General features: G+C 55.7%; 2 protein-coding genes across 5 annotated transcripts; one reads left to right on the top strand and one right to left on the bottom strand.

The window, feature by feature from the left end:
* Positions 1-52: 52 nt before the first annotated feature.
* TMT1B (thiol methyltransferase 1B) lies at positions 53-2,432 on the top strand. Its single transcript, XM_059185066.1, has 2 exons — positions 53-637; positions 1,654-2,432. The coding sequence occupies exons 1-2, from the start codon at positions 140-142 to the stop codon at positions 1,888-1,890; spliced, it is 735 nt and encodes a 244-aa protein (XP_059041049.1). The 5' UTR covers positions 53-139; the 3' UTR covers positions 1,891-2,432.
* ITGA7 (integrin subunit alpha 7) lies at positions 2,393-22,170 on the bottom strand. 4 transcript variants are annotated; one of them, XM_059185065.1, is made up of 26 exons: positions 21,722-22,170; positions 17,547-17,674; positions 17,366-17,445; positions 15,974-16,229; positions 15,323-15,454; positions 14,919-15,038; positions 13,866-14,073; positions 13,564-13,757; positions 13,131-13,219; positions 12,872-12,999; positions 12,668-12,763; positions 12,460-12,521; positions 12,144-12,313; positions 11,565-11,714; positions 10,800-10,915; positions 10,125-10,317; positions 9,961-10,041; positions 9,776-9,855; positions 9,557-9,631; positions 9,311-9,413; positions 8,599-8,775; positions 8,293-8,424; positions 5,557-5,670; positions 5,250-5,348; positions 5,036-5,161; positions 2,393-3,096 (listed from the first exon to the last, which is right to left on the bottom strand). In XM_059185065.1, exons 1-26 carry the CDS (start codon positions 21,925-21,927, stop codon positions 2,866-2,868), a joined length of 3,546 nt encoding a protein of 1,181 aa, XP_059041048.1. In that variant the 5' UTR covers positions 21,928-22,170; the 3' UTR covers positions 2,393-2,865. The 4 variants fall into 4 exon arrangements, with proteins under 4 accessions (XP_059041048.1, XP_059041044.1, XP_059041046.1 ...); XM_059185061.1 differs by lacking the exon at positions 14,919-15,038 and having other exon boundaries at positions 21,722-22,169; XM_059185063.1 differs by lacking the exon at positions 15,323-15,454 and having other exon boundaries at positions 21,722-22,168.
* Positions 22,171-23,867: the final 1,697 nt, after the last annotated feature.

Genomic DNA, 23,867 nt, shown 5'->3' with positions numbered 1-23,867 from the left:
CCCTGGCAAAGAGAAAGCTGACAAGTAGGAAACAGGGAACAAAGTCCCAACCCAGGAGGGGGAGAGGCTCCCGTGTGCGGCACTGGAGACAGAGAAAAGGCCAGTGTCCCAGCAGAACGTGGCTCCGAGCTGGCGAGTCATGGACGCCCTTGTCCACCTCCTGCAGCTGCTGGTGCTGCTCCTGACACTGCCCCTGCACCTGCTGGCTCTGCTGGGCTGCTGGCAGCCCCTCTGCAAAATGTGCTTCCCCTACCTGATGGCCGCACTGACGGCCAAGTGCAACCGTAAGATGGAGAGTAAGAAACAGCAGCTCTTCATCCAGATAAAGGGGCTTGCGGGAGCCTCCGGAAAGGTGTCCTTGCTGGAGCTGGGCTGCGGCACGGGGGCCAACTTCCAGTTCTACCCAGCGGGCTGCAGGATCACCTGCCTGGACCCAAACCCCCACTTCGAGAAGTTCCTGACCAAGAGCATGGCGGAGAACAGGCACCTCCAGTATGAACAGTTTGTGGTGGCTTCCGGAGAGGACATGAAAGGACTGGCGGACGGCTGCATGGATGTGGTGGTCAGCACCCTGGTGCTGTGCTCCGTGCAGAGTCCGAGGAGGGTCCTGCAGGAAGTCCACAGAGTGCTGAGGCCGGTGAGCAGCGTGGAAAGGGAATGGGCATGGGGCAGACGACAGCCGCAGGGCCGCTCTGGGGTCGGGACTCTGGTGTGCTGGCACGTTAGACACCCATCCACCGCCACTTGCTGGTCAACAGTGAACATGACCGGGCCTCCGAGGGATAGAGTAGAGTGCTGTGGAAGCCCACAGGAGAGCCACCTAATGCAGCAGCTGCGGGGGGGCCCGGGGGCAGAGACACCTAACAGAGTGATGTTTACATTGAGATCTGAGGGATTAAGCAGGATGTGGGGAAGTGGGAAAAATAAAAAAGGGCTCTGGATATTAGAGTCCATAGAATCCATATGATTTGGGGCTGAGTAAAGAAAGGATTTGAGGATGGTTTCCAGGTTTCTGGCATGAGTGACTGGTGGAGGGAAAGAGGGTAGAGGGAAGTCTCAATTGCTGACATGAGAGAAACCATTTGGGACTTGTTAGGTCTGAGGTGCCACTGAAACAGGCAGGCAGGAAAGCCATAGAGGCAGTTGGAAGTCAGAGAAAGATGTGGAAGTCACAAGCTGTAAAATCAGAGCACAGGGGTGCATGAGATCACCTAGAGAGGGTTCAGCAAGGAGAGAAGGGCGGAAGGAACCCCAGTATTAGTCATGAGTCAGGTGCAAGTTTTCCCTAGGATGTTGGCCAAAGGATAAGATTGGATGTATGCGTCTGAGTCTCAGAAGACAGCGTCTCAGTCTACAGTGAGGTCTCTGCTCCTCTCTCTCCAGCTCCTCATCCATCTGCCCTCTGCTAGGCTGTCCCTCGGTCATCCTTTAAAGGTGGCTCAACCGTCACCCCCACTGGGCAGCTCTTCACATGCGCTTTTGAGTGAGAGGGGAGGAGCCAGGGCCTACAGAGAAAGTCAGAAGCAGAATAACGTGCTTCATAGACCTGGGTACCAGCAACCTCCATTTCACCAACAGCGGGGTGGAGATGAGGTGGGAGGAAGGTTGTGGAATGGAGCAAAGAAGTAACGCTAACTTTCTCTTCTCTCTTAGGGAGGAGTGTTTTTTTTCTGGGAGCATGTGGCTGAGCCACGTGGAAGCTGGGCCTTTCTGTGGCAGCAAGTTTTAGAGCCCACCTGGAAACACATTGGGGATGGCTGCTGCCTCACCAGAGAGACTTGGAAGGACCTCAAGAGTGCCCAGTTCTCTCAACTCCAAATGGAACACCAGCCCCCTCCCTTCAAGTGGTTGCCTGTTGGGCCCCACATCATGGGAAAGGCTGTGAAATAACCCTTCCCGGAGTCCTGCCTTCAGCCAGAGCAATCCCACCCACCGGCTAACCTGTCTTCTCCTAAGAGGGATCTAGTCAGAGAAGCCATTCCCCCCACCAGCTCCTCTCCTTCCTTCCCCCATCTCTGCCTGGCGTCTAATTTCAATCCTTCCTTCCAAAGTATAAAAGCTCTATTCCTAACCTGACCACAGGGAGGAAAGCAATATCCTGTTATATCCTTGACAAATTCATAGACGGGGTCTCCCAATTTTTGCCCACCCACTGCTAAGGTGGTTCCCTGTCCCTCTCCCTTGTTCCCATAGTAAGGGTCTCCTTCCTCTTTGAGACCACAGCTATGTGCCTCCAGGAACTGGTCACAAAAGTCATGTGCTCCTGCTGGGCCCCCCCCCCGGCCCTCCCTCCCACTGCCACCTTTGTCCTGAGCTGTGGGGGTGCAAAGAAGCAGTCCTCTCCTGGAGACCCTGGAGGTGGGAGAGCAACACTCAGCAAAGAAGCCAGAAGTTTTGTCCTCAAATACTTTTTAATAAATAGACAAAATCCACTAGTTTGATGCAGCAAACTAAGGTCAGAGGAGAGGCGAAACTAGGGAGGGAAGAGCCCCTGAGTCAGCAACACAACCTTCTCCCCAACCCTCTGGGCTTAAGGCACTTTCTGGGGGACAGGTCCTTGGGGTCCTGTTAAACAGAATGAATGGGAGAGGAAGGGATCAGGGTCCTTCTCCCACGTTTTCATCAGGACATCACTGTCCTTCTCCTTCTACCCCACAACCCCATTCCTGACTTACCACCCTCATCTCACAGTGTTCTAAGGGGAAGTTCTGTTGGGGGTGGGTGGAGATGCCTATGCCCCTGAGGAAGCAGATTCTATCCCATCCTGATGGGACGCCAACAACCCACTCTACCCTCTTCACCCCAAGGAGCCATATCTGGGGAAAGGGTGGAGGGGACCCGTGGGCCAGGCTGGGACACAGGGTGTTAGGCGGTGCCTGAAACGGGATGCCCATCGGAGCCCGGCTCAGGGTGCCCATCAGCAGCCAGGATGGGGTGCGCATCAGGGCCCTCCCGCCGGGGGCTGCCCCAGTTGTTCCTCAGGATGGTGCCTGTCTTCTCCTCCTTGAACTGCTGCCGGTCTTCCCGTGGGATCTTCACCGCGTGGTATTGGGGCACAGTGGCCTCGGGGTACCGCGCCCGCTTGAAGAATCCCATCTGTAAGGACCCCAGGCCAGATGTGAGGAGCTGAGGCCCCCAGGGCAGATGCCCAGCACAGCCCAGCACCTTGCCTCCACCGCTGCAGCAGGAAGGAGCTGGGGCAGACAGTGTCCCGTGCAGTGCATGGCCCCCACAGGTGCCACAATTCATGCCGGGCCCCAGGTCCTCACTCACGGCCAGAGAAAGACCAGGAAGGGCCAAAGATGCAGGACCAAGGACCTCTGCCTTGGGTACTGGAAGAGGGGGTTGAAGATGAAGCATCAGGACCACTGACCCCATTCAAGCCTTTGAAGAGACCCAACAGCATGCCCCAGAACATAAACAAAATCTGAGACCAAAATATGGCTTTCTAGACCCCTGCCTACTGGGAATGAGCCCTCCCAAGCCCCAGACACTCATCCCATGTACTCAAATGGCATTTCCCCTGGGGCAGGGCCCTCTGGTCCATGAATAGGGTGGCCTCACCCCTCCCTACCTCATGAAGATGCTGGCCCTTCCATACCAAGGTGTAAATATGCCCCTTGCACACTCACACTCGGAGCCACCTGAGGCTCCTACTTGCTCAGACTGCACAGCATGTCCTTGCACATTTGTCTCATGCCCACAGAAAAGCCATGCACAGCACCTTCCTGCACTCCCACATGCTCACACTGCATGAGCCCAGCCACCCCACTGTGCATGCTTCCGGTTGTGGATACTCACCCTTATAATGACCTCCCACCCCTGTTCCTAGAGCTCACACCACCCTCATGCAATCTCACTTCTTCACCCTGGTTCCCTGAATGCTGGGGGCTCTACCACACGCATACATATACACTCACACGCACACACACATGCACACACACACAATTACCCCACAGTCGCCAGGCCCCCAGCTTCCACAGCCGAGGGCTGCACAGCCAGATGGGCCCGGTGATAATTGGTGGGAAAAGATGAGCTCTGGCTGCTCCGATGGAAGAAGCCACACTGGGATGTCAAGGGCGGAGGGGAGCAGAAGAGGTGGAGGATGGGAAGACTCAGGAGAGGTGGGGCCCTTATCTACTCTGTCCCCCTTCCAAGAAAGCAGGGAACGGGGATTCTGGAGCCAGTTTCATGAAAGTATGAACCTCCTCTAAGGCTGGCCAGGTTCCCCGCACTTGGAAAGCTCATCCAGGGGCCCAGTCCGCTGATGACTCACATTGGCCAAACAGTACTGGTGCTCTGCAACTGGTCCAGGGAGGACTGGGGGCAGTTCTCCAGAGGGCCCCAAAGACATGCATGGTGCCCCACAGCCCAGATGTGGCATGCAGTTCGGGGTATGACAATGGGTGATGGAAGTGATTCCCGTACTGACATGTGCATGTGTGTGCTTTTGGGTGGGAGCCCTGGCACAAACAGGATTCGGTCTACACTCTGTGTGTATGAAGACGGTTCCATGTAGAGCCTGGTACATGGAGGGTCTGAGTTCAGTCTTGGAGGCAGTCCCTGGAGAAGGTTCTCTGCGCTGTTGTGTCTTCTTTGTCACAGTTTCCTTTCCAGCCTTCCCTGCCATGCTCTGGTTAAATCAGACCCAACTCCCTGGCCTCCATGGCTCTGTCTCCCACTGTCCCACCCACCTCACCTCCCACCTCCAGATCCTATGACCCCACCTTCTGCTAAGCCCCATGCTCTCCAGCTTTCTCACGTCTGAACTCCCACTGCTCTCTCCTGCCTGAGAGCCTTCTGCCTGGTCCTTCCTACAAAGCTCGCCACCCCCACTAGACTATCAACTCCCAGAGGATCAGATCTGCATCTGACTTCTCTCTGAATCATCCAGAGCCCAACAGAGTCCCTGGGACATACAAGTGTTTGGCGCAGGTGGGCCAAAGAAATGAGAGAGCAGGTGGGACACAGAAGCGTAGCATGAAAGGCCTGCAGCCAGCCAAGGGAGCCCAGCATCCCAACCCCCAAGCCTCACCTTCCACATGAGCAGCACCAACAGCGCCAGCACCAGCAGCCCGGCCAGGATGGCCAGGAGGATGACCCACCAGGGGACTCCTTCTGCCACCACGGCCACAGGGTCCAGGTAAACCATCACGGGAATCTGGGGAATGAAGGGTTAAGGGAACAGGGACTGGAGCAGAGGGAAAGAAGAGCTTCCCCACACCAACATGCCCAGGCCCGCAGCTCACCACTGTGGAGGCATCTCTGAGCAGCAAGTTCTTGATAGAAGACTTCACGGTAATGTTGGCTCGGACGATGACTTCCAGGGACTTCACAGCTGAGTACTCCTATGGGAGCAGAGGAGGACCGACTTCTCCTCAATGCTCCAGGGCCCCCCACCCCAGCTCCCAAAACTGTAAGTGGAATCGTGCCCAACATAGAGGGCATTTCTGCCTGTCTTCGATTAAGAGGGTGCTGCATTCAGACAAGGCGAAGGCAGAAAGAGCAATGAGTCTGGGGAAGAAGATGCCCGCCCCACCTCCACGGTGCTCTTACCTCCAGAAAGGTGCTATTCCAGAGGCGGCCCCAGACATGCAGCACAGCGGCGCGGTCAAAGCTGTAGAGAGGGCAGCTGAACACCACACAGCTGGCAGTGCCCCGGGCACAGTCCTAGGGACCAGGACAGGCAGGGCTCTGAGCCACTTGGTCCCAGCCCACTGAGCCTCCCCAGGGCCCAGCACCCTGCTATAGGTGCTCACATGGACACAGAATCTGCCCAGAGACTTCACGCCGTCCGTCCATGAGCTCCCACACCTTGGACCCCCTACTGCCCTTGTTCCTTACTCTTATCTCTCCCATTCTCCTCACTCAACCTCAAACTCACCTCCTCCAGGAAGTCTTCCCAGACTAACCCCATGGTCCAAAAGAGCAGTCTACCCCAAATCTGGTCTGTCTGGCCTTGGAATACATGGGGAGCAGGGAGGAGGTCTCTTATTTGACAGCAGCAACAGAGTAGCTTCCCCAGTTAATGCTTGTGTTACAGAACAATGGTCCCATTTACTGAGCACCTGCTGTCCGCAAGGGACTTAACAAAGCTGTCCTGGAAGGTGCATATTATCATCACCTCCATTTTACAAATGAGGAAATTATAGTTCAAAGAGGCCAAGTGCAGGGCACCTGACTGGGTCCGTCCACTTCGGGGTCATGAGTTCAAGCCCCATGTTGGCCCAAGAAATCACTTAAGAAAAAAAAAAAAAAAAAAAGGAGGGGGAGCGCCTGGGTGGCTCAGTGGGTTAAGCCTCTGCCTTCAGCTCAGATCATGATCTCAGGTCCTCGGATCGAGCCCCAAATCCCACATCACATCAGGATCTCTGCTCAGCAGGGAGCCTGCTTCCCCTCCCCCTCTGCCTGCCTCTTTGCCTACTTGTGATCTCTCTCTCTGTCAAATAAATAAATAATCTTTAAAAAAAAGAGGAGGGAGGGAAACCTGGCTGGTTCAGTGAGTGGAACATGAGACTCTTGATCTTGGGGTTGTGACTTCGAGCCCCACATTGGGTGTGGAGATTACTTGAAAATAAATTCTTTTTTCTTTTTTCTTTTTTTTTTTAGATTTTTTAAATAATTTATTTGACAGTGCAAGAGAGCACAAGGAGGGGGAGCAGTAAAGGGAGAGGGAGAAGGAGGCTACCTGCTGAGCAGGGAGCCCGATGCGGGGCTCAGTCCCAGGACCCTGGGATCATGACCTGAGCCAAAGGCAGACTCTTAACCAATTGAGCCACCCAAGTGCCCCTTAAAAATAAATTCTTTTTTTTTAAAGATTTTATTTATTTGACAGAGAGAGATAGTAAGCAGGCGGAGAGGCAGAGAGAGGGGAGGAAGCAGGCTCCCTGCTGAGCAGATAACGACCTGAGCTGAAGGTAGATGCTTAACCCAATGAGCCACCCAGGCACCCCAAAAATAAATTCTTTAAAAGAAAAAATAAAAGAGGCCAGGTGACCTGGCTCAGTTTGCACAGCTGGCAAGTTGGTAAGCAGTAGAACAGGTATTCGAATCCAGGTCTGTGCGTTCCTATGGTAAGCCCAAACCCACTGAAGGAGGTGGAGGTTGTCCCAGGAGCTGCTTGGGGACCAGGGACATAAGCCCATCTCCTTCCAGATCTGACCTACATCCATTTGGCCCAATCCCACCTGATGATCCAGTCTGCCTAAAAATTGTGACAGGGGCGCCTGGGTGGCTCAGTCATTAAGCATCTTCCTTTGGCTCAGGTCATGATCCCAGGGTCTTGGGTTGAGCCCTACCAAGTCAGATTCAGACTCCCTGCCCTGAGGGGAGCCTGCTTCTCCCTCTCCCACTCCCCCTGCTTGTGTTCCCTCTCTCACTGTGTCTCTCTCTGTCAAATAAATAAATAAAATCTTTTCTAAAAATTATGTTATATGCACCACATTTCCTGTACAGGAGAAGGGCTTTGAGAGCATTTAAGATCTTTGAATCATCTTTCATTTTGCCATCTTTGAGCAGTTCAAGAATCCTTGGTCAGTTTGTTGAAAAGTAATTTTAAGTAAAAGAATCCATTTCCAAGTTCTCCTTAGAAAGGGAGGCCTTTCAGGGGGAAATCGAAATCAGCCACGTGGAGAAGACAGGACAATATCCGTAACAGGGAACCGACCATGACGCAAGTTTACGCCACCCCCATGTGCCTTCGTGTTGCCTCCCACCATGCTCTCCAGGAGCAGGGGAGCTGAGGGCCCCCACGAGAGACAGGGTATGACAGTGGAGCTCCCTTCCAGACAGACGATGCCAGACCTGGCCCAGCTGTTCATATCCCCCCACCAACAGTCTCTTCGGCTTCTTCTATTGCCCCCACTTCCACACCTGGGTTTCCACCTCCTTGCAACCAGGCCAAATACCCACAATCTGTCTGCTCCACACTAACGGCCAGTGCCATCCTACAAGGGATGAGCACAGAGTGCATGCTCATTGGCTCAACACATCCACTTGAAGAACAAAACTGTGCCAAACAAGGAACTAATTGTGTGGCCAACTGGCTGCTGGCCAAGACCCTCCCTCTGGAGTGAATACTCAGTGGTCACAGGGGAATCCATGCTGCAGCAGCTGCTTCACGGTTGTGATATAAACTGTCTTGTCAACTCGCTCCAGGTGTGTGACCATCACGCCTATCAATGGGCCAGCCTCCTGGACACCCAGCGCCCTAAGACTCCCTCTCCCCCCGCATCCTCATCACCAACACCTCCGCCTCTCGTTCAGACTGCCCCATGCTTGCCCTGCCCTCACCAGGGTGATGTTTTTCTTCTTCTCAGAGGAGGACACCGGCCACCAGGATGTGCTGGGCTCCGGCGGCTCGGGAGGCTCCTCCTGCTCAGGCTGCTCCAGTTCCCGCCTCCTCCTGTCCCTGCTGTCCACATTCTGGATGCGGGGAGTGTGAGCAGTGAGTGTCACTCTGAACGCAGCAATCCCGAAACAGCATCTCCTCCCCACTGCCTTCCCCCAGGCCTCCCACAGCCCCCACAACATCCTTCCTGAGGTCTAACCCCCCTCCACCCTGCTTCAGTGGTCCTGACCACCCTGCCTAAGCCTCACCAGGTGGAGGATGTTGGGCCTCGGGGAGCAGAGCCCCTTCTGCCCGGGCCCCTGCCCGCCCTCCAGCTCCACCCGCATGGGGTACAGCAGCCACTTCCCGTTGGCTATCTCATGGGGCCACATGATGTTGAGGAAGGCAGATCCCAGCGTGTTCAGCGACTGGCCTTGGTTGGAGACCTGTGGGCAGAAGGGAGTGTGAAGGGAGGGCACTCTGTTTCTAAGTGGGCCACAGATCTGCAGAGAAGGAGGGGTAAGAGCTGAGGGGACGGCCCCCCAGAAGCAGAATTTCAACAAAGACTTGGGATCCTAGACCCCACCAATCATCATTCTCTCCTACCCCAAAACTAGGAAGGCCTGGAGATGTCCCTGAGAGGGTGGGGAGGCCTCAGCCAAGCAAGAGCAGAGTTCTAAGAAGAGACATCGGTCCTCCTCCCCCTCGGCTCCATCCCTCAGCCAAAGCCTCTAACATTAAAGCTTCCCAGGACCCTCATGGCCTACCCAGACCAGCAACGGAGATGTCCACACAGAGATGACCATGACGAGACCCCAACACCAACACCACAATCAAGGTCCAGGAGCAAGGGGAGGCCTTGAACTCGCTGGACTATCATGCCGCCACATAGTAGGAGAACTACAGCCTTGCAACATGCCTCAGCCTCTCTCTGCACCAAGAAGGAAGGGGCCTGACCAGGGGCCTCACCAGAACACTCACCGTGACCTCATACTTGATCTTGCTGCCTATATCCCGCTCGGACTTCATGGCACTCTCACCCCGCACCACACCAGAGAAGAAGAGCTGCTGGGGAATTGCCACCCTGGTGGGGAAGGGTCAGAACGGGGGCACTGAGGAGGCCTGGGGCCTGGCTGTTTGGAGGGCCAGGAGGCAGAGCCCAGGCCAGAGCTTGGGAGTAGTAGTGCCCACCCCTCGGGCCAATGTGCCCCTTTGGACAGAGCTTACCCAGTGATGGACAGCGGCAGCTCAATGAAGACGAGCGCTCGGACAGAGATGGGATGAAGCTCCTGTTCGCTGATCCTGGTAAGTGCGCAGGAGCACACATTGGGCAACGGGGCAAAGGTGCTACCCCGAGGGCTCAGATGAAGACAACAGAGCCCCATCCAGGTGGACACCAACCCAGCTGCCCTTCCCCTCACCACCGCCAGGTGCCCCCAGGCTCACGTGGCCAACAGCAGCTCCACTTCCAGCTCTGTGGTCTCGATAGTGATCCCTGAGGTGCTAAGAATCAGGTAAAAGGTGACCTAGGCCAAGAGTGGAGAGTGATTAGAGTCCGAGAAGGCAAGGGGGTGCAGAAGGGCTCAGCACTTAGAGAGGCACTCGGACAGGGATAAGGCTGACACACCAACCTGGGCACCTCTCTTCATGGGGTTCCCCAGCTCACACTCGACATGGGAGGCATTCTCATTGGACAGGCAGAGCGGCTTCTCCTGCAGTGGGGAGAGAGGGAGAGGTCAGTCTGGGTTACCGGAGCCCCCAAGGAACCCCACCACACCCTGCCACAGGCCCTCACCGCAGGGTCCAGGGCTCGGACTCCCGAGTAGTGCAGAGAGTCAGGGAGGGTGACCAGGAGCTGGGCTTCATGAGCATCATCCCCATCAGCCTGGGGCTGGGCTGGATCCGAGGGCAGGTTGGTGACCGTCAGCTCCAGGCCAATGACCGGCTGCCCACTCAGGGCAAACAGGGCTGTTGTCCCATCTGCATCCCTGGAGGTCAGATCCCACTCATGCTCTAAATCTAAACGCCTTCCCCTGCCTCTCTCTCTCCTGCCTCTTCCCCTCCCACCTCCGCTCCCTGGTCTCTCCTCCCACTGGCTCAACTGCAGCGCCCTCCCCACCTGTCCAAGCCTCAGGCCTTCCCACACTTGAGAGAACCAGACAGGGAGCCAGGAGACCGCTGTTCCGGTCCAAGTTCTTCTACCTACTCTCCTGGGGCAAGGAACTTAACTTCTCTAGGCCCCTGTTCTCATCCACAGAGGAGTTAATGGTAGGAGTTACCATTATCATTATGCATCCTGGGAAGGTGTATTCCTTGCCAAGAGAGACTCTGTGGCCCCACTGTTGACCCTCATCTTCTGAATTATCAGCCTCCGCCCTCCCTCGGCCTGTCCCTCCTGAGGGGGCTTCCTTCTCTTCCTTGATCTCTTGCCTTCCCACCCCCGCCCCCGCTACCCTTCACTTCCCCTCACATGGGCAGAGGCTGGAATTCCGTGTCACCGACGCGGGCACAGAAGCGGGCATGGACCAGCTGCAGGTTGCTCTGGCAGATCTTGTCTTCGCCACAACCTTGCTTCAAGAAGTGGATCTAGGGAGAGACGTGAGGAGAGGGTCATTCCTAGGGGTGAGGCAGGAGGTGAATGTGTCGCCATGGGACACAGTGGGGTGGCGTATCACAAGATGAAGCCACGGGGCTCTGACTCTCAGACCTGCTGCTTACTAGCCGTGTGACACTGAGCTGATCACTGAACCACCGTGGGCTATGTGGCCCTCAGTGAAGCGAGCAAGGGATGATGCTGAGGTAGAGGCCACGACAAGACCACATCTCCCTAGCCAACACTGCATGCGACTGATTCTGGATTTAATGTGAAGAGAAGTGAAGGGCCTCACTTCCAGACTGATCAGAAGAGCTTCACGCTCCCCCTTCCAACTGACAGGGATGGAGGTGACCTAAGGACCTTGGAGGCCATGTCTGAAGATGGCAGATCCCTGTCAGCCCGGGCCCCTAAATGAATGCATGGAATGGAGGATCAGTGTCCCCTCGAACGAGGAACATGTGATCACTTGAGCTATATACCATGTTGTGGTCTACTTGTCACAGCACCTAGAGATGTGAGGAACTGCTAGGGTAGCATGTGAAAGAGTTCTGGAAGCTATGAATGCTTGTCACTGTGAGGGATGATGATCATTAGTCCTTCCAGCTCCTTCTCCTGAGCTAAACCAGAACCCATGCTCACCTCTGCCCGCTGGGTGCTGGGCTGGTGAGCATTGAGGATGGGGGCCACTGGGGGGAGCCCCTGCCCAGGAGCCTGTCGCCGAAGTCGTGGGGTCTGCAGACTGTAGGACAGCGTCACCACAATGGCCCGAAGCTTGTCTTTGACATTCTCCTGAGAAGAGGAAAGATGGACATGCATACTAGAACAATCATCAGGCGCTGGCCAGACCTAGGACAGATTCTGAAAGCTGTCAAGAGCTGTCAGGAGCTGAGGGAGAGAGGTAGAGACCAGAGTGAGGGGGAGGGAGAGCAACTGGGGTGGAAAAGGGAGGAGACCAGGATCCAGGGCTTTGAGGACCAGGTGTGACAAAGGAAACTGCTGTCTCCATTTCCAGGTAGGACAGAACTTATACTCTCAACACAGAAGGCAGAAGACACAGAAGGCAGCAGGTGAGGAGGAGGTCAGCCCAGAAGGGAAGATTCCCAAAAGTTGAGATCAAAGAATGAAGTGTGAACATGTTAGGGAGGAAGCTAAAAGAAATCAAAGAGAAGAAATCAGGCAATGACAATGACTCACAGAGGCCAAGGGGTCAGGGCCCACCTGTAGCTGGAACATGGTGTCTCCACAGACTCGGTCATGCTGATGCTTCAGCCACACAGTGCCTGAGGCCTGGTGCTTGGGGTCGTCTGGGCCACGGCTCAGGAAGGTCACACGGGGGACCTGGCCCCGGAGCCTCCGGTCTGTGTCCCCATCTAACACATAATCCAGGGCTGTGGCGAGTGGAGAGGAGAGAGGAACCAGTGAGCTGGGGAACTGCTCTCATCTGACCCCATCTCTGAGACTCCCTTCTCTCCACTTCAGAGTGACCCACCCTGAAACCCAACGGGGTGGGAAGTAGCAGTGGGACCTCACTCACCCACAATAGGGCTGTAGCTTCTGGGGCTGGCAATGTAGCTGAAACAGACCCTCAAGTCCACACTGTGGGGGCAAGGGGAACTCCTGAGCCAGACTGACTGACCAGCGCCTCCCTGCCGCCCCAGCCACAGCCCCACACTGGGCAGGGAAAGTGGGAGTAGGGGAAGTGGGCCCTGAAAGCTCCCTGCCTCCCTCGGGCCCCGCCTCACCAGACAGAGTGGCCAGCAGCACAGTTAGGCTGCTCGAGGTCGATGGCTCGGGGAGCAATGAAGACCTCGTGGGACACATGAAGGACAGGTCTGGCCCTGGGGAACAGGGAGTTGAGCACAAGGAACATGAGACTCTGAGGCAGGGAAAGAGAGGCGCGGGCCTCAGGGAGGGAGAGGCTGAGGCAGAGGAGACAAGGACCTCACCTAAAGAGCACAGCCATGTCAGCCAGGGAGCCGACCAGTAGGTCTGGGTAATGGTTCCCATCCACATCCAGGCCCCCCGAAAGGGAGTAGCCGAAGCTCTTGACACCCACAGCCTCACCCTCCAGCACCTGTGGGACCAGACCATCAGCTCCCCCACAGCGGCACCCCCAGCTCCACCCCCTGCCCTCTGCTGTTGTGCTCCCCCTAAGTCCCCCCACACCCACTCTCCCCCACACCTCATCCCAACGAACCCCCTCACCTGGGAAGGTTTGACAACAACCCCCAGGCTGCTCCCATGGTAGATAAAGACTTTCCCATCCCCATCAAAGGGAGCCCCCACGGCGATATCTGTGGGTATGGGAAAAAGGTAGTCAGACTTGGGGCAGGGGGTGGGGGCTGGTCATCCAGACCCTAACTTCCCCTCAGTCACTCAGTTCTATATAATATATTTGTTATTTTACTGAGAGGCTACTAAGTCCTGGGCACCTTGCACACATCATTTTTAAGCCTCTTAGCTATTCTCTGCAGACATTACCAGCTCAGAAAGTTCACTTGACCCAAGTCACACAGCTGGTAAAGCTCAAGATGACGCCAGCCCAGGTTGCTTCTGCCTCTCCCTGGACCTCTGAGGCCCTTCCCCATCCCCGCCTCTACCCCTCCCTCCCCCAAGGCTTTCCAGTTCCCAGTCACACCTGCAAAGCCATCTTGGTTGATGTCCCCCAAGACAGCCAGGCTGATCCCGAACATGGAATCAGGAGAGCCACAGAGCCGGAGAGGGGAGACCCCAGCCCAGTGACCCCCCTGGTTCAGGTACACATACACGGCACCCCCCAGCTCCTCTTGGCGTTCAAAGAAGTAGGGGGCGCCCACTACCAAGTCTGCCCAGCTAGGGAGAGATGGAGAGACAGAGACAGTCAGTGTGGCTCCCTCCCCATCAGAAAGATGCCAGAGGCCCAGCCTCTCCCAGGCTCCACTCCCCTGTGGCCACTCTCACCCATCATTGTTGAGATCAGCCACAGCCAGCGAGTAGCCGAAGCCAGAGGTCAGGCGTTCCCCAGACAGCATAACTTCGGGCACCAGGCGGCTGGCACTGTCTTTGCGCAGAATGATCACAGCACCCTTGTGGTTGGCACGGGGGGCCCCTGCTACAAAGCTCAGCTCCTCTGCACGCATCAGACCCTTCCCAGAGTCAATGGAGAAACCTGAGTGGGGTGACTTAGCAGTGAGCCCTCCCCGAAAGACTCAGGAGCCAAGGTGTGTCTGGGCTCCCCTCACTCCACCCCCTCCTCACAGGTCTGGAGCCAAAAGGTACGGGTGCCCTCCAAGTTATCACCAACACAGCTGGACTGCTCTGCCTCCCCCTCCAGGGGCCTGACTGTCCTCCCACATCCAGAAACTGGAGTTTGGCACAAGAAGTGCAGTGAGGTCAGCCTCGGGGACTGGGGAACAAAGAGGAAGGCAAGCCGGCTGGGCAAGAGCAGAGCAGGGCACCACGCTTAAGATCCCCCAGGGAGCTGCTCTCTTCTCTGCACACCCAGGAGGCCCCAGCCCCATCGGATGCACCTTCTTTGCCCCCTCCTCCCACCATGCTCACAGGGAGAGGAATTCTTCACATGGATAAACGGGAGAGAAGGGGGAGTGGGAAAGAACTTGATTCACCCCAACATCTCCCAGGCCTGGTTTCCTCCCCTTTGCAAAGGGTTGCAGATGAGACAATGAAAGAGACTTACCAGCAAGGATAGACCTTTCTCTGGCATGTGCCCACCATCCATCTCTCAGAGAAAGTCCCACTAGAGCTCTACCTTCCTTTTCCAGTACCATCTCAGCCCACCTGGTTCTTTCTCCATGGAGACCCCCGTTCACAGCCCCCTAGGCCATCCCCCCTTGGGGCATCTGCTCAGGCCTGGTCACTGGGCCTAGCGCTTCTTTGAAATTTGGGCCCACTGTGTCTTTCCCTGGGTGTGTGTTGGTGAAGGCAGGACAGGAGAGGAAGGGAGACCAGGCCAAGCCCACAGGGCCCGGGGGGACGTGGTGGGAGCTTACAAACCTAAGTAGCTATTCAGGGCCAAGTCTCCGGCTGGTCCTGGGAGCCGGTCAGCAGGGTCCAAAGTTTTATACACCAGCTGGTCAGGGTCTGAGCTATCAATGTTGGTCACAAAGAGCAACCCTGCGGGGGGCAGGTGGGGGGACACACCAGGGAAGGAGGAAGGGCCACAGAATGGGGAGACAGAGCCAGACATAATGGCAAGAAGAAGCCAGTAGAAGAGGAAGAGGGAGAGAAAGAATATGAGAGAGACAAAGAGACCAGGGAGATGAGAATCAGAGACAGAAAGACAGAGAGAGAAAGGGTGAGAGACAGAGACAGAGACAGAAGGATGGGAGCGTGGAGAGGGAGGACAAGAAAGAGGAGCAGAGGGTTAGAGCAGCTCTGGGCCAGGGAGGGGTCCCTACCAAAGTAGCTGTTGGCAGGGACCGGGATGAGGCGGGGGTCCTGCTCCTTCTCACCCCCCGCCTCGTAGGGCCCGTCGTCCAGGTGCGCCAGGTCCGCTGAGCCCTGTGCACAGAGCTCCACCCTGGCAGTGCCTGCAAGGACAGACCTGTTAGTGCCCGGGGCGGGGGAGCGGAGAGCCCCTCTCAGGCCAGACGCTGGCTCCACAGGCACACGGGGAAGCCCCTCCTCTCCTCTGCAGCCCCCTCGCTGCCCCTGGCCCAGCCCAAGCTTCTGGTCCCACAGACTTGCCACCCCACTCACCGAGTGTCAGCTCAGCCAGCAGTGGCGTGCGGAGACGGGAATGGGAGTGGCGCGGTGAGGCTGAGGTGTTGGAGCAAGCAGGCCCAGCCGTGCGTGTGGGGGCTCATGCTGGCTTGGTGGGGAACACTCGGCCATTGGAAGGAGAGGAGACACCCCCGTGTGTGTGTGTGTGTGTGTGTGTGTGTGTGTGTGTGTGTGCTGGCGTGAGGGGGCTGGCAGACGTGGCGGTGCCCCAGGGCGCCATGGCAGGAAACGTGTGGGCATGCTTGGCCACGTGCTGCCCCCCAATCCTGCCTCTGAGGTCAGAGGACATTTTGGTTCCCTTGTCCCCTCCCTGAGGAGTGACTCACCCTTCCAGTTATAGGTTCCCGGGGCCCCAAAGAGGAGGTAGTGGCTGTCGGGGGAGAAGGCAGCAGCTGTGCCCTGCTGGCAGAACCCAAACTGCTCGTGGCCCTGGGGGCGCCCCTCACAGAACTTCCATTCCCCACCATCCAGCTCATCGCGGATGGCCAGGTCTTGGCTTAGCACAAAGCATCGACCAATCACATCCCGGGTCTCCAGGATCTGGTCCACCCGCTGCCGAGCCTCATATCGGTGCGCGCAGGTCTGTGGGAGGAGGCGACTCAGGGTCATACCCCCTCTACACCCTGCCCCATGTGGGCTGGTGACCAGCCAGAGCCACATAGCCAACATGAGACGTTTGGCAAGCGCATGGACACATACACATCACTTGGGGACCACCCCCCACCCTGCCCAGCATTAGGCAATATACACATACTTATCCCATCTGCATTCACTGCCTTGCGCTGTAGGAAGACACCTTGTTCCACATTCTGCCTGGACCCCCAGGCACCAAGCCAGCACAGGGCACTTGTGCCTCCGTAATCATGCCCTATGGGCCTATCCCCAATATGCCAAGCTGTTCCTGGCTCTGGACCTTTGTCAGTGCCACCACTTTGCCTGTGAAGAACTTCCTCCCCTCCCCACTCTTGAAGCATTGCTTCTTCTTGAAAGGCTGGCTGAACTCTACCCTCCACCCACCCCTGCTCCTCCCCGCAGAAGGCTTTTCTCACTACTCCTTTGGACTGTCACATACTGGAGACTGTACTGCTCACTTAACATTAACCATATTCTGGGGTGCCTGGGTGGCTCAGTCAGTTAAGCATCTGCCTTCGGCTGGGGTCATGATCCCAGGGTCCTGGGATGGAGCCTGCATCAGAGTCCCTGCTCAGTGGGGAGTCTGCGTCTCCCTCTGCCCCTCCCCCATACATTCTATCTCTCTATCTCACTCTGTCAAATAAATAAAAATTTAAAAAATCTAAAAAAACATTAACCGTATTCTGCTCCCACAGTGACTCAGATTATTAATTGTATTTGCATGTATTAGTGATGATACAGAGAGAAACAGACACAGAAAAACAGAGAACGAGAGTTTCCAGAACTCTGCAGTTGGCTTTGTGACCCACAGACCAGGCTTTTCCTCCATCTTTGTTTCCTCTCTCAGTAACTAGTACAATGCCTGATGCTTAAAAGGTTCTCAGTAAGAGTTTGACAAATGTATAGATGGATGCTTAGATGGTTTTAACTTTGTAAGGACAGGCACTATGTTATACCTTTGGTCCGGGAATCAGGCCATCATACCACACGCCAGCCTGTGTACTATAAGCACACCTGTGCACACGCACACACCATCATGCACACACCCTCCACCCCTGCATACAGTCACAAAGAGCGGTACTCACCACAATCTTGCCCCCAGGTCCCTGGCTCCGAACACTGACTCCCAACCACTGGTTCTCCTTGCTCTCCTTCTGCACATCAGCTAGAGGCATGACAGCAGGAATGAGGAAAGGGAAGAGGAAGCCAAGTCTTCTCCTGTCCTCCCCGGGCCATGCTCCCTTCCCAGCCCCACAGGGTCCACACCTCCTCGGTCAATGTCCACTCTGTAGCAGTCAGTCTCTTCCAGGCTCAGGGGGCAAGCGAAGAGACCTCCAGTGCGATTCGCCTGCTGCCCAGGCAGAGCCAGCGCCTGTGGAGCGCCCACCAATAGCCTGTACAATGGGGCAGGGGTGGAATTAGCAGCCAGAGCGCTGTGCCTCCCCAGTGCAGCCCAGACCTGACCCCTCTGAACCAAGCCAATGTTAAGAACTAAAGAGGAAGGCCGGAAGTCGGTTTCCCTGAGTCCTGTCAAAGGGCAAATTAATACACTTGTAGATGCAATCATCACATTACATATGCACATACTATCTGGATGAGGACCCACATGCACTGTAGATACACACATGCACGCCAAACCAAGTGGCCTGGCCAGCGCAGCTAGTTTGAAAGAACCGCCTGTTCCCAGCACCTGTTCCTGACCAGTCCTTCCCTACCCACTTCCTGGCCCCAACCTCAGGCTCTGCCCTCCTCCCCAAACCCAGTCCAGTTGGAGCCCTCCCAGAAATACCAAGAATGCTGAGAGCAAAAGTAACAGGGGCCCTGACTGGCACCACGAGGTGACCCAGGGACTAGTTTCAGAGGCCAAGCAAAGGGGTCGATATGGGTCTGTCCCCCAACCCTTCATCAGGGACCCATCAGAGTCCCCATCCCCCCTGCAACATTGCCAGCCTGGGATTCTCTCTGTCACTCTAGCTGGCATAAAGGTAGGGGCAAGTTTCTCATCTGTCCCCAATCCTACCCCCATTTTCTCCCCACATCCATGATTTTCCCCTTTCCTCCACCCTCCCTGCCCCCACCCTGTCCCCTCTCCTAACTCCCCCTCAGACACTTTCCCAGCTACAACTTTCTTGGCAGGACAATTTTCCATGATCACAGCCAAGGCTTCTTCCCCAAGGGAGGACTATGCTGGGAATGGAGGCTGCCTGGGTCTCCTGGGGCTGAACCACAGGCCAGGAGTGAAGGAAGGGGGAAGGTGAGGTGACTGGCTGACTACAAGGATCTCTCTTCACAGAAGGACAGACTCAAAAGTGGAAGCAGGCAGACCTGGAGGCCTCTGTTCCATACTCTTTTCCTCCATCTCCCTTTCTGGGGGACAAGGCCTGAAGTTGTGTCCAGCAATACTGCAGACAGGCATCTACGGGGCACTGTGCCAGTTCTGAGGGGGAGGGAAGGGCACAGAGCCACTCTCCCTTCCCACAGCTCTGGTCTCTTAGCAGCTGTCATCCCGCATCACAGCCAGTGTCCAGAGAAAGGAGGGGGCGGGGAGCAGCAAGGAAGAGGGCATGCGTTCAGCATTCATTAACAGCTATGTATTGAGAACCTATCATCTGCCAGGCCCCGTGTCAGGCACTGGCGAGACCAGGAAGTAATAGTATCCAGCACCTACTATGGGTCAGGCCCTAGGCTAGATGCCAGGGATATGAGGAACTAACGTTGGTCACCCTCCACCCAATGCTCAGACATCAGGCTAGGCAACTTACATGCATTCTCTCACTGAAGCTTCACGACAATCCTATGTGAGGATTCTTCTGTCTTTCGGTTGAGAAAACCCACTGAGATGCATTAAGTAGGAAGCTGGAATTCAAATCCACACCTACCTAATTCCAAAACCCATGAGTTTTCCACCATACCTAATGACGGGCCATCTCCAGAACACTGTGACAGGGCACTCCAGGAAAAGAACAGGAGGAAGGGGAGGGGAGGGTACCCCACACAGAAAAGGAAACCAGGTGGTATGGCCAACCTTCAGACAAGTCCGGAGTATCCCCACTACCTCCAAACCCAGAGATGGCCATCTCTTGGAGGACTGGGGCTCTCTTATTCACCCAGAGCCTCCGCTGGTCAGCACATAGCTAAGCACCAGGAGAAGCTAGTATCAGCATTCAGGGTTCACATCTCCTGTAGAGGTCTAGAGTAGGGAGGGTACTAGAGGAAAGGGGTCCCTATGGAGGGAAGAAGCTGGTGTGCATATACGGCTAACCTCACTCTCAGTAGAGAACAGACCAGCCCACTCTTCCTGGAACAAGAGTTCCCACACACAGCTTCTCTAGTCTCTCCATTTCTGCCCCAGCCACACACTTTTCTGACCATCCCCAGCCACCCGGGCCTCTGGACAGGACAGGAGCCACAGCTGCAGCCACTGCCTGCAAAAGCACCATGATGTGGGCAGTTGGGGGCAGCAGGATTCCCAGGGGGCCTGGCTAAGTGGAAGCAAAGGAGTAACCCACTACCACCTCAGCTCCCGATTCTACACACACTCCAGGGCTCTGACCCAAGGCCTGCCCTTCCTGACTCTCAATCTGGGTGGCCCTCTGGGGAGGGTGCTTGGCCTGAAGGCTGACTCAACCAGGGTGATCTAGCCAAGCCTTGGATCCAGGTTTGCAGTAAGGCACTGAAGCTATTCTCTAGCTCAGCAGAGAACCACGGTGCTAACACTTTCACAGCACTCCCTCTGGGCCTTGCACTATTCTAAGGGTTTTGTATATACTAAGAACTCTTAAATCCTATAACTCTACCTGATAGTACTATCATATATACTATCAAAACTCCATTTCACAACTGAAAGATATAAAGGAGGCTGAAGCTACAGAGCAAAGGTTAGACTTCAAGGTCTCATCCAGGGGCAAGACTGAAAGTCATCAAAATGGGTGAAGCCTTTCTTTCAGTCGGTGGATGCTGGTGAAGGCGACCGGCAACTCAAAAGGTAGAGACTCAACGAGCAAGGAACCTGGTCTCTCACATGCCACGAGGCAGCAGAGCACCCCCTTGCAGGAGCAAAAGCAGGGTTAGGCAGTCAGGCTCCTCGGGGAAAGCCCCCAGCTTGGCTCTGGGAGACCGAATCAGGGGCCACCCTCAGAGAGGAGGGGGAAATAACAAGAGACCAAGCTATTAAAAATAACCTAGAATTTGCCTAGAAATAGCTCAGAGTTCAGCATGTCCTAAAAAGGCCTCCAGTCCTGGAACTCTGGCAGATGGGGGAAGAAGGGAGGGAGGGAGACAGAGATGAGGTAGGAAGCAGATGGAAGGCTGAGGAAGAGATGAAGTCAGTTGCTTTCTATCTCTCCCAAAGTTTGGGGGACCACTGACCATGCTCCCTGATGACAGGGATAATGGAAAAAGGAAGATTAGAGCTACCCCTCCTCCTCAAGCAAGCAAGGGAAGAGAAATGATCTCCTGTCCTCTGCCTCCAAGCCAATAGTATGGGGGAGAAGACAGTCCCAGTGGACAGCATTGATCCCATTAATGGACACTTAGTGTGGCTTAGGCACCAGCCTAGGAGAGAAAAGCCCCCTGGCAGGAGAGGGTGGGAAGCTTTCTTCCCCTTGTCTCTTTCTAAAATCATACATGTAGCAGAGCCAAGAGCACAAGAAACATGACACAGGCCCCACACATTATGTATCCATCTCCCATGAGTCCTGAACTGATTAGAAAATAACTAGAATTGTCCTCTGCCCCTCACTCCTCCCTGCCTTCCCCCACTGCTGAGATTCCTAGACCTGGAGGAGGAAGGGGAACAACCTGGCCAGCATCCCTCCTGGGTCTCTCTCTGGCTGCTGCTGCTGCTGCTGCAACTTAGGGGGGCTCTGTTTCCTGCCACTCTATCATCAAACCATCTAGTACAGGCTGCCGTACCCTCCCCTCCCAAGTCCTCTTCCAACCTTTCTTGAGCCGCAAAATAAAATGGCAGGGCTCTCCTGGCCTCCAGTGTCCTACTGTCTTCTTTCCACCCCATGGCAATGCTCTGACCGGAATTTATTTCTGGAGTCTACCTGCCATCCTCCCATGGTGTCTTCAACCTCTCTGTCCTTTCCCTCTCCTCCTGCCGTAAGTAGACATAAGATGTCCAGTCCCCCTTCCTGAGGGACTCTAGCCCTCTGAAGGAGGGCAGTCACAGACCCTGGGACTGAAGCAAGGATGCAAGCTGGGGGAAACCTGCCAAGACAAGAACCTCACTCTCCAACTCAACCACAAAGCAAGACCCGGGTCTCAGTCCCTGAGGGTACGTCTCTGGACCCCCGAGAGATAAGGCAAGGTTAAAGTATGAGATATCTGTGGATAGCCTGCGTGGTCGTGGGGTTGGAAGACTAAGAGATGGAGTTAGGCGTGGGGGAAATCTGTGGCTCGGCCACGGGGACTCTGGGCGGGTTGTGGTGACTTACCAGCTCTGGGGTCGGGGCTGCAATTGCCGGTGCAGAGCCACAGAGAAGCCGAAGAGGCTACCCGGCTCGCCCTCCTTGCGCAGGGCGCCCATCACGTCCAGATTGAAGGCGACAGCCCCCGGAGCGAGCAGTCCGGCCATCAGGGAGCCAAGAAGGTAACAAATCCCGGGGCCGCCCCGAGGATCGCGGCCCGGAGTCCCGGCCATGGGCGAACCCTGGGCGCGCTCCCCACGAACGCAAGAAAACTCGCTCGCGCCGGGAGCCGCAGGTCCCACACGGCGGGTCTTTGGTCTCGGGTCTCGCAGGTGTTTCAAGGGTCTCGCAATCTTTCTCCTCACCGCCCCTTTCCCTCCGATCCTCCGCCCCGATGCTCCACCTCCCCACCGCCCGGCTGCCCCAGCACCCGCTAGGATGACTGCAGCAGCCGCCTCCTGGGCGACAGCTCGGGCTCCCGCCTCCGCTCCCGGGGACACCGCCCCGGCCCCGCCCTCTTCCCCGCCCCTCGCTCGCGCGGCAGGTGGAGGCTTCGCGGCGTGGTAGTGGGAGGTCCGGGCTGGCAACTCCGGGTGGGAACCCTCCTTGCACGCCAGGATCTCCACCCCGGCTTCGGCCCTGCCCCTGCCTGCGCTCTTCTGTCCTCCCCCCACCCCACTCCTGCCCAAGCCCTCGAGTGGTGGAGGCGGTGCATGGGAATGGGGAGGGAGAGAGAAGTACAGAAAGAAAGGGATCTAAAAAAAAAAAAAAAAAAAAGGGGGGGAGGGTAAGAAATAAGTGCTTGAGGCTAAAGGACAGTCTGGGAAGAGAGATGTACACAGGGAGATGAAAGGGCAGGGTCCTGTGTGGTCCTTTGGTGCTCCCTTCTCTCCGTGGTCACGTAGAGCGCCTAGCATGCTGTTCGAATCAAACCACATCCCGCCCCATCCCAGCCCACCCCTCAGAGCCCGGCAGTGACAAGGGCTATGCTAGCCACATCGTCTGCAGTCAGGATAGAGGCAAGAGGAGAGAGAGAAATTCAGCAGGTCTGGGGAAAAGAGCAAAGGAGGCAGGTAGAAAGAAAACAGAGAAAAGAGATGGAAAAAGAAGAGCAAGAGTTTGATCAATAAAGAATGGTTTGGCGGCTAGGGCGGGTAGGGAGTGCGGGGGGCGGGGGGGGGTGATCCTGACTGCCTATAGAGCAGTCTATAGAGCATGCTACCCTTGCTCTTGGGGATGGTGAGTTCCAGCTCCATCTTGGGCACAGAGCTTACCAAAAAAAAAAGGGGGGGGGGGTTGGAATGAAGGGGAGAAAAGAAAATTACTGAGGGTGATTGATAGAGGAAGAGGAAATTAATTAAGCTGGGGAAAAGGGAGTGGAGGTCAAAGAAGGGCAAGGGCAAGGATGAAAAAGATTGTACCCAAGAGGCAGAGAGATGAAAAGGAGGTCTTTGGCTCTCAGACCTCTTCCCTGAAATGTCGGTTTCCCACCCTTTAACGGGAAAGATTGGAGAAGGCAGCTTCCAGGGGCTGGTCCAGGCAGGATCTGGGTGGGGCTTTGCAAGGATCTCCACAGGGACCAGCAAGCCTGTATCTCTTCCTCTCCCTTCCCCCCAGGCTGGGACAGAAGCAAAGGGAGGGGGGACATTTTCCAACCCTCTGCTATTTATAACTCCAATCCAGAAATGGGGCTAGGAGGAGAGATAGGAAATAATTTGGCACAACTGGAACCTCGCTTGCTCCCACCTCCTCTATTCACTGGCTCCTCTACTCACTGGGTGATGGTCTTGTGTATATCCACCTATCTATCTTTCCCTTCCCTCTCTATCTGGTTTTGTCTCATCCCAAACTCTATTTTTGTCCCTTTCCTTGTCTCTATCACTTTCTCTGAATATTTCTCAATGTCTCTAATGTTGTCTCTATCATATCCTTAGAATTTTCTTTTCTCATCAGGTGCCTGGCTGGCTCAGTTGGTAGAGCACATAACTCTTAATTTCAGGGTCATAAGGTTGAGCCCCATGCTGGGGGGAAAGATTACTTAAATATTAACTATTTCAAAAAATATTTTCTCGGGGCGCCTGGGTGGCTCAGTGGGTTAAGCCTCTGCCTTTGGCTCAGGTCATGATCTTAGGGTCCTGGGATCAAGTCCCGCATCGGTCTCTGTGCTCAGCAA

This window comes from Mustela lutreola, chromosome 8 (assembly GCF_030435805.1).
Source record: "Mustela lutreola isolate mMusLut2 chromosome 8, mMusLut2.pri, whole genome shotgun sequence".
Classification (NCBI taxonomy): domain Eukaryota; kingdom Metazoa; phylum Chordata; class Mammalia; order Carnivora; family Mustelidae; genus Mustela; species Mustela lutreola.
This window is presented reverse-complemented; position numbering and strand designations above follow the sequence as displayed.

Bases quoted from the DNA above. Each gene is read 5' to 3' on its own strand.
- ITGA7 (XM_059185065.1), bottom strand. From the start codon at position 21,927: ATGGCCGGGACTCCGGGCCGCGATCCTCGGGGCGGCCCCGGGATTTGT. The intron at 13,220-13,563 runs GTGTGACTGGGA...CCATACCCACAG, and splicing joins CAACCAAGATGGCTTTGCAG to ATATCGCCGTGGGGGCTCCC. The intron at 10,916-11,564 runs GTGAGCATGGGT...GTCTCTCCCTAG, and splicing joins CCAGCACCCAGCGGGCAGAG to ATCCACTTCTTGAAGCAAGG.
- TMT1B (XM_059185066.1), top strand. From the start codon at position 140: ATGGACGCCCTTGTCCACCTCCTGCAGCTGCTGGTGCTGCTCCTGACA. The intron at 638-1,653 runs GTGAGCAGCGTG...CTTCTCTCTTAG, and splicing joins TCCACAGAGTGCTGAGGCCG to GGAGGAGTGTTTTTTTTCTG.